Source organism: Aythya marila (assembly GCF_965140915.1).
Source record: "Aythya marila genome assembly, chromosome: 9".
NCBI lineage: Eukaryota > Metazoa > Chordata > Aves > Anseriformes > Anatidae > Aythya > Aythya marila.
The window spans coordinates 7,080,378-7,089,922 of record NC_139050.1 but is presented as its reverse complement, the minus strand read 5'-3'; the positions used below and the strand labels follow the sequence as shown (position 1 = coordinate 7,089,922).

General features: G+C 37.0%; 1 protein-coding gene across 1 annotated transcript; it reads left to right on the top strand.

Moving 5' to 3' along the window:
* Positions 1–773: 773 nt before the first annotated feature.
* TRIM42 (tripartite motif containing 42) lies at positions 774–9,104 on the top strand (the record flags this gene model as incomplete). Its single annotated transcript, XM_082767223.1, has 5 exons — positions 774–1,126; positions 3,019–3,722; positions 5,011–5,834; positions 6,535–6,762; positions 9,018–9,104. The coding sequence occupies 5 exons, from the start codon at positions 774–776 to the stop codon at positions 9,102–9,104; spliced, it is 2,196 nt and encodes a 731-aa protein (XP_082623349.1).
* Between the last annotated feature and the right edge of the window lie 441 nt (positions 9,105–9,545).

The following is a 9,545-nucleotide window of genomic DNA, read 5'->3' as shown; positions in this document are numbered from 1 at the left end:
CATTATGTCAAAAATGAAAAGTCTGTCGAGGTATTAGCACATGGTACACAGGCCTAATACTTTTTTCTCTCCTTACTGCACACCTGGCCATCATGAACATTTTGCAAAAGAAAAGCAGATAAACATTTATTCTACTTATTGATGCGAAAGTCTTTTGATCTCCCAAAATTAACTATGCACAATAAAAAAGCATTACAGTTGATTAAACTAGAAAGACAAGTGGCATAAATACCATCCAGTAAAGGTCCAAGTTATACTGTGGAAAGGTGTTCAGCACACAGGTCTAGAGCTTCTGAATGAAAACTTGATTGACACAATAGACTCAACCATTTCAAAGAACCCATTACAGCTCATCATGCAGTTGGTTGCATAAAATGACACAGATGTTGTGGTCTGTAGGGCTCTCAATTAATTAACGTTTAGAACAGACTTTGAGCAAAAGGCTTAAAGGAGCTGTTACAGTAAACTATGCCAGGACCATCTTAGTAAGCCCCAATTATAGATTAACCTATTAACACAAATTGAATTGCTAAATTTCAGAAAAACTATTAGATAACTACATATGGCATATCAGGTACATGTGTATAGAATTCTGCTTGTGCCCTTATTTGAATGTTGCTGTGACGTCAGCTTCCATATAGAACAACGTGTGTTGCCACAGCACAGACCCTGACCCACCGGTCAGAGCTCATGCCTTTTTGGAGCTCTATTGCTGTAGTTTGCAGAGAAGCTTAAAGTGTCAATGGATTTTTTTCCAGGTGTCTGATAAAGGGATGGATGAAAATGGATATTCCTTTTCAATTTGCCCATGCTTCTCAAATTGCTTTTACCTGACTTGCCACAGCAGAAAGAAAGAATGCTGCTTATGTTGGCGCTTCCTATTTACCAGTGAGCAGAACTGCACCTGTTTCCCATGTCCATATGAAGAAGACAAACCTTATCAGTGCTGCCACTGCTCATCTGCAGAGCATGCAAATTGCTGGTGGTGCTGTTGCTCTTGTTCAAATGACCCAGACTGCAAATGCTGCTGCTGCAGTGGAGAGAATTCAGCATGTCAGTACTATGCAAGCAAATGCTGCAGAAATCCCATCAGTCAAGAACAGTCAAGATCATCAGCAACTGCTCAGTAAGTGGAGTCATGGGGTCTTAATTTCCTGGGGTTTTGTTTTTCTAGTTTCCATTTAGGAACATACGACGCATTGGTTCATTGGAGCAATTCCAAAAAAAACCACAGGATATCTTTCTACTTACAATCAGAAAATGTAGTTTTATCTTGATATTAGTGAAATGTTATGCTTGCCTTTAACTGGGGCAAAGACTACTCCAGAACATCACTATACTTCCCACAGAGTGAAAATCTATGTAGGGACAAGGAGGAGGATATACAGGGAACCCTAAAACAAGGAGGAAAAAGGGAATATATTTGCAGCATGGGGCTTCAACACAAGGATGCAGGAAAAATGGATTAAAACAAACAGTAATAAAACTGCAGTTAACTGGCAATGAAAGGAAGCAGTTCTAATCAAAGCAAGACACACACACACACAAAAAAAGACAATTGTAAAAGTTCAAGAAATGTTGCACAGAATGGAAATAGAGCATAGTAATATTAGAAGATAAAATTGGAAGGGAGGGACTGATTATTAAATACAGAAATGCTAAACTAGAGAGCACTCAACAAAAAAGGTATAAAGGTATTCGGGGGGGGGGGGGGGGTGAAAGGGGGAGAACAATTGGCAAAAGAACACTGGATTAGAGGAATAGCAGACAGAGAAGAAATGACCTCAGGAAATGCACAGTGCATTCCTACCTAAGTAAACTGTAAACTTCAGAGAGATCAGAAGGAATCCTCATATCAAAAGGAAATTCTATTCTCTTTAGTTTACTACCATTTTTTTTCTCCCTCTCCCTGTTGTTGTTAGAGTGCCAAGAAGAACAGATAGCATGGTTGAACACCTGGAAAGAAAAGGTCAGAAGGAAAGTAATAGCAACACATATGCTACACTGAGGCACAGCAGAAAGCCAGAGCGTAGTGCCCTAGAACCAGGGGTCCATCCTAAATAACGGAGCTCACACCAAAGATCTAGAAAATGGTAAAGCCGTCATAAAAGTAATGCTGTATTTTTACAATAATGTCCACAGGCTGAGAGGCAGGTTAGGACAACCAAGATTTGAAGAGAAAAGCGATTAGCATGTCCTGAAAAATCGGTCCGTTTCTAAAATAATTACAATCATTTAAATAAAATTATCCACATCTGAAAGTTTTGGCAATTAATATAAAAGAATCAATGATAAGGCTGCTACTAAAACTAAGAAAAATGTTAATTCATTCTAAAAATCAAAAATAAGTCATAAATGAGTGATTTTTAAATGCCTGAAAATTAGGATGATCGTATGTAGATGTGGGTTGCTATGCTAAGCAGAAATGGCCTTAATATTATTTTAGAAGTGGCAAAATGCTTAGTCGTGCTACTTTCTTGATGAAATATTCCATTTGAAACATTTTGACATTTATTGTCTACAGTTTTCATTAAAAATAAAACATTCTAAAAATCTTACAAAAGTCATTGTAAAAGAAACCAACACCCTCTGAAACAAAACAAAGGGTTTCATATGAATTGCAGAAAATTTTTTTCTTCATTCTACGTATTTGTTGTTTTCATTTTTAAAATTAATCAGACAAGAAAAGGAGACAAAATACTTTTCAGTTTATAGTAAAGCTATATATATATACAAATAGTCCACCACTCAAATTTAGACAGACCTGCAGTGACTAAAATGTCTGCTTTTCACCATTGTTGGTGACAGCATTCAAAATATAGTGAAATAGTTATGAAGATGAAAAGAAAATGTATTCTTAAATGTTTACCCAATTGTTTAAATAAAATATCTGGTCAGAATAGGACTGTTGGCATGCAAAGCAGAACTACTTATGCTAACCATTTTGTTTCTTAGATGGTACCCTAACATTCGGATGTCATATTTTTGTTGCTTTGTTTTTTCTTTGATTTTATTTAGGTCAAAAGATGTCATGTCAATATTCAGAACTAGGAATAATGCATTTGTCAAGACACCAGAAAGGAATGCCTCTAACCATGCCTTCCGTGACCAGCTTGCCTGTCCGCTGTGCAAGCAGTTGTTTCTCCAGCCATTTATGCTGCCATGCAACCACTGCATTTGTGAGAAGTGCATAACTAAAAGCAAGACCAAAGCTGAAGCAACAGACAACTTTTATATTATCGTATGCCCAGTATGTAGTAAAGCACATTGTCTCCCCTACACAAATAAAATTCAGCTGAGGAAGAATTACCTCAGAGCAAAACTAGCCAAGAAATACATGCGTAGACACGGCATTCTGAGGTGGAGATTTGACCACAGTGAAAGACCAGTCCACTGTGATATCTGCAGGGAGGGAAGAAGAATGGCAACCAAAAGATGTAAAACATGCGGAATTAACATGTGCAATGAATGTCTGCATTTATACCATAGCGAGAATGGTGCTCAAGACCACATCTTCACCAAAGCAGACCAAGATAATGAACAGTGGCCCTGCCTGCTACACTGCAACTCACACCTCTCTGAATACTGTCTGGATGACCACAAACTGATCTGCAGGTTCTGCAAGAACTCACTGCACAACGATCACGAGACTATTCCCTTGGCAGCTGCATGTTCAAAAGAGGCCACTTCCCTCTCCAGCACAATTGTAAAATTTAAACAAGGTTTGTATTCATGCTGCTTCTCACACTTCCCCATGCTCCCTCAGGAAGGCAACTTGCACATATGCTTGATAAGCCCCACTGATTCTCCACACAGCACAAGAGTCAGAAAGGTGGTGTGTTCCCACTGCAGAAACACAAAAGGAACAAGCCCGTAATTGCGTGGCACTGTGAGAAAACTCTTAGCTACTAGGGAATGAAGGATCTGTGTGAGACAGGAGCAGAAATGTGCATCTAGCTATGGGAAACTCCATTCCATGCTGCGGGATCCAGAGTAAAATAAACACCAAACATATCTGCAAATTATTTTTAAATATTAAATGTTCTGAGTTTCACATGTTTGAAGAGGAACTTCTTTCCCTGCAGACAAATTATGAATTGTCTCTCTTCAGTCAGTTTTATGCTTATATCTACGTAGACTAAAAGGCAAGATGGCCACATTTGTCTCAGGTAGCCCAGCAGTGTCACTTTCGTCTAACACTTCATCCATAGCAACTAAGTAGCTGAACAGAGACTGGGGTTTTAGGAATTTAGGGTTTTCTTTTAGTTATTTTGATCTTTGCATATAACATCACAAATGTTGGGGACAAAATGAAATTGCATGGAAAATAATGTTCAGAAAAGTAGAAGTAAACCTCATGCAATGAGAGAAACAGCTTGAAGTGTGATATTCTCAATTTCAAAACAGAGAAAATAAAAGAAAATATTTGCACAGGACTTTGTAATGTGACATTATTTCAAAATGTTACTGCATTCTAACAAAATTTACTATCAGCCTCTGGTATTTTTGATTCTGTTCCTTCATAATTCTCAATTTTTGTGACAGAAGAATGAATGACACCTTCACATAATGGCCATCAGAGAAAAGTACTGTCAGTCACAGTCATAACCAGGTCTATACAGGTGCATTTGCTACCATTATTGTAACTTGATACTGACATAATAGATTTCCAAAAATAATATAGAGCTACCAGTTTCATGATCTCCCATGTAATGAGGTAAAATCATCAATTCCATTTGGGGGGAGATAAATTTGAATAAATGAGGGAATAATAATAAAGTAGCAATGAGCTGCCTAACTTTATACACTCAAATGTGAACATTTTAACCCAAACAAGTTCCCTCAGGACTCACTAGCAACAGAGATGACAGCAAACTATTAAAATTCTCACTTGTGACATGTTCTACCAAACCTGAAATTTTTTTAAACTACAACCTATCATTCTGCCTCTAGTAACCTGTACATTTTAATACGAAGTTGGAACTACTGACCTGAGTTGTTTTTTTACAGCACGCCAAGGGGTTGATAATAATCTAATGGAAGTTATCCTGTTAAAAAATAATTTCCAGACCTACAAGGATGCCAAAAGGAAGGAGATCAGAAATGGATTCTTAAAATTACGTATGGTTCTTCATGAACAAGAAAAAGAGATGATGGAGTTGCTTGAGAACATTGAACTTAAAAAACAGAAAGAAATTTCAGAATATGTAAACTACACATCCAAACAGCTATCATATATGGATGGCCTTATTCAGTATGCTGAAGAGGCTCTTAAAGAGGAAAGTCAAATTGTGTTTCTACAATCTGCACACTGCTTGGTGAAAGAAATAGAAGACGCAATTCTTTCCATTTTCCATCCTAGTCCACTTCTCAGGGAAGATCCTTTAAGAAAACTTCAACTCAACTTTGATGAACTTTTTGCCATTTTACAGGGACTTGTCCCATCCCTTCGTGAAATAAACCGATCAGACAGTAAGGCAGAAAAGAATCCCTATCTTTTTAACCCAGAAATAATGCTTCCAATGCATGTTTCAAGCACTCACGAAGACAAACAAGCAACATTGCTCCGAAGCACATCTTTAAATTCTGTGTTTGAATCAGGCACGATGATTAAGAACACTCCTGGAAGACAACCAAGCTCTATGCCTCCCCATCATTCTACACAGAGCAATAACATGTGTGCATTTTGGGATGCAGCGTGTGAAACTCCAACAAAAGAAAGAAAATATCAGTTTGTTAACCTTCCAAGTCCAGAACCTATAGAAAAATTATTAGTCCCAGTGCCAGGACATGTTGTTATATACCAGACTGTTGTCTACCCAAGGTCTGCCAAAGTAAGACACTAACAAATTCTAAATATATGCAAAAGATTAACTATTACCATTATGTTTTCACACTCATTCAGAGTCCGTACCTAAGGAGTCTGACTACAATATCAGTTCAGATACGTTATCTGTAGCAGGCAATGCTTTTCAAACTTGCTTTTTAGATAAATTGAAGCATAAATTGATTCGCACTTTCCTATCATATTCAGTAAGTTATATTATTATTTATGTCAGAAATATATTATATGGAAAGGTCCAATGCAGAAGGAAACAGGTGTACTATGTTTGTATTTAAATATCTATACATCAGATCAAATCATTTGATCCTAGTCTTGGTCTTCAATGTGACAACATCATGTCTGTGTAATTTTCCTCATTATACATTTCAGAGATGTTAACAAGAATAGGATGCCAATTGCATAAGATCCAAAGTGCACGTTGAAAAGCACTGACTGTTATCAGCTTGCATTACCCTTAGCATGTTAAAAGAGAGTACTCTGAAATTCATGGCAAGAAGCTTAGCATTTTCCAAGACTCTAAATTGCATATCTTTCTTATATATTTCATGATGTGGTTGGTATTTCAGCTTTTTTGGCATTTAAAAATTAAAATTTGCCAAACTGGAGCCTTCCAAACAAGGAAAAATGAAAACGAGCAAAAATAGAGAGTATATAATTGTGCACTACAGATTTCTTTTTTCTCTTCACAGATTTACTGGACTTGTCCAATAGAAGATGTAGATTTCTTTGAGGTAGAGTTTTATGAAGTTGTTGGCATTGGTTCTGATAATATTGTCCAGACACAACTAGATGGACAGCTAAGCAAAATACAACAGCAGAACCTTGAGATACGTAATCTCGATCCAAATACAGAATACCTTTTTAAAGTCCGTGCTGTCAATAAAAGTGGTGAAGGAGAATGGAGTGAAATCTGTAAGGTACTGTATATTCTTCACATATTTTTAGAGAGTCGTGTTAACTTTCTTGCCTTGGTACTTGTCTTCTCCCCCATCTATTTATGAGGAAGACTACTTAAATAGAAGGTTACTATTCACTTATTTAGGTAAGTGGTGCTAATAAGTTACACTGGATTTTTCCACATATTCTTTCTACCTCAGTTTGCAATTGCTTGTCCTATGTAGAACGTTTCTCTCTCTCTCTCTTTTTTATTTTTCCTAGCAGGAATTCTATGTTAAGATTATATCAGCCAAGTCACTGTAATATTCATATTACTTTAGGCCTGAGACAGCCTTTGTACTAATCTCTCTGAACACACAGAGTAAGAATATGAAGAGTCAGATCACAAAAACTTTCATGCTAGAACAAAAAGGCAGTAATTAAATGAGAGAGGAAGCAAACAAATTTAAGAATATTCTTTGACACCTTTGGCCATAAGTCTCCTTTATTGTGGTTTTAGAAGAGGAAGAAAAGTGTTGAAAAGATAAAAGTTAAAAGGAATAGGAAGGTTTTCAAAAAAGGTGTCAAATGTTGAGACATTTAATGAACTAAATTTAACACCCTTTGGGCATCCCAAGTCTCTTGCTGCAGTCATCTTTAGTGTTTTCATAGATTGCAGAAAAAAAATACATAATTCATGCTTTTTCCTTGATAAACTTTCAGTAAAAGGGTGTACTGCCAAGCGGTAGTGCATAAAATGCAGATGTATTTCCTGAGAAGGGTAGGTGCCATTCTTAGGTTCCAAACATGTTTCACAGACTTTTCCTTATATTCATTGCACTAAGTGCATTGCACCTTCTAGGCCTCTTGTTCTTTGTCACATTTAGAGAATAAAATATCAACTTCGAAATAGTGTTCAGACATCCTACTCATTTGCCAAGTTCTAATGATAAATAATACCTTCCTGGACTGCTCCACTCCTATACTCAAAACACTGAGAACGCTATATATACCTGTATGAATTTATAAGACACAACCCTTTTCCCTAAGAAAAGTTCAATACAGTTGATTCAACATAACTCATAATGCCACAGAAAGTGTCTAAAGGTATATAACAACTGCATGCGGCTGACAGATGGCATGCATCTTGGAAGACGCACTTCAGAGGTAGCAGCTAGGAAGGCAGGTCACCCTTGAACTGGCAAAAGATGTTCATTATTTGGGCAACTGGATCCTAGTTTAGAAGTCAATGAGTGGAATTCCACTATACCTCCCTGGATAAGGCAATGAACAATATAGTGGATTATTTTTTTTTTCAGGAGTAGGACTCAATGATCCTTATGCGTCCCTTCCAACTTGGGATATTCTATGATTCTCTGATTTCTGAGTATGTGTTAAGGTTGGGGAAGATGAATGACAGGAACTGATGATTTACTTGTGAACCGAACTGCTGCATTAACTGCCCTAGCAAACCATGCAGATCTGCACCACAAAGCAAATGATGAAATCCATGGCTCCCTGGAGATGTCTCAACAGAGTAGGAAAAAATTTGTTGTTTCAGTGATGAAGAATTTGGCTGCTCTTGCCACGGGAGAACAAATTAAGAGCACAAAGGAGGCAGTTAGAAAATCATGAAGGGTAAATGCTGGAACTCTTCAACTGATGCTTCTGCTGCTGCCAGTATTGCTGCTCTTGGAAGAGCTCCTCTATGTACCCACCCCTCCTTCTCAATGACAGCAGAAGCCCGCAGCTGCCCCGTAACCTGACATGAATGCTGATAGAATTCACATTCCTTAACTTGTCTCTTGGGACTGCCAACCACATAAACTGAGATAATATTGATGTTACTTAGGCATTTTAAAATCTTCATCAGATTCTTGTCAATGAAACTGTTAGAAGGAGACTTTTTCAAAACCACTTTGGAAGCCAAATAAAAAATTACTTTCAATAGGATGTGGGCTTCTAAACCCTGCGGTCATATCTGAAACACTTTCCCTAAATGAAAAGCTTGCCAAAACCTAATATTTTGTATTAATCACCGTACTGCTGTATTTGTATTAGTTACAATGCAAGCCATTAGATAATTGCTCATTTTTGATATAAGATTTTTAGAAGAGTTCAATTTCTATTTTTCCTCCAAAAGTATTTAGACTTTCCAAAGCTTAACATAGATAAAATGGGCTCTTGGCCACTTTGAAAATATATGTGTAAGTGGCAAGTTCTTTTGAAAACAGACACTAATTAAATCTGATTCTCAAAATAACAAAATCTGTACTTTAATGCATTTTACTTGCAGATAACCACTTCAGATGAACACAGAATAATTCAAGACAGATGGGGAATTCAGAAGAGTATGCAGGGTGCTCTGCATACACCGAAATGATAGACAACGAATGAAGGCAGGATTCTTTCTGTTGCTATTGTTGTTGAACTGGAAAATGTGAATGCTTTCTTATGTAATGCCCCCTTTCCCACTCAAGTCAGCAGCCAGAGATCTAAGAGTGAACTGTTCAGACTATTATTGCTTTCTGGCAAATAATAATAAAAAAAAATAAAATACAGCCTTTTCATTATGTTTTCTTTTTCCAGATGTAGCAGCGAGGCCTAAGAAAAAAGCTATACCATGCATAAAAATATAGTATAAAACCCATTAGTCTACTTGGGGGACTTTCACAGCTTCAGAGGAAATAAATGAGATATTTGCATTGTAAGGTAACATTAGAATCATTATTACCTCTGAGACCACTCAAATACCAGTTAACAGAGAGCTGCAGGAGCCTGTATCGGGTTTTGCATATTTTTAAAGTGCAAAACTAGTTACTCT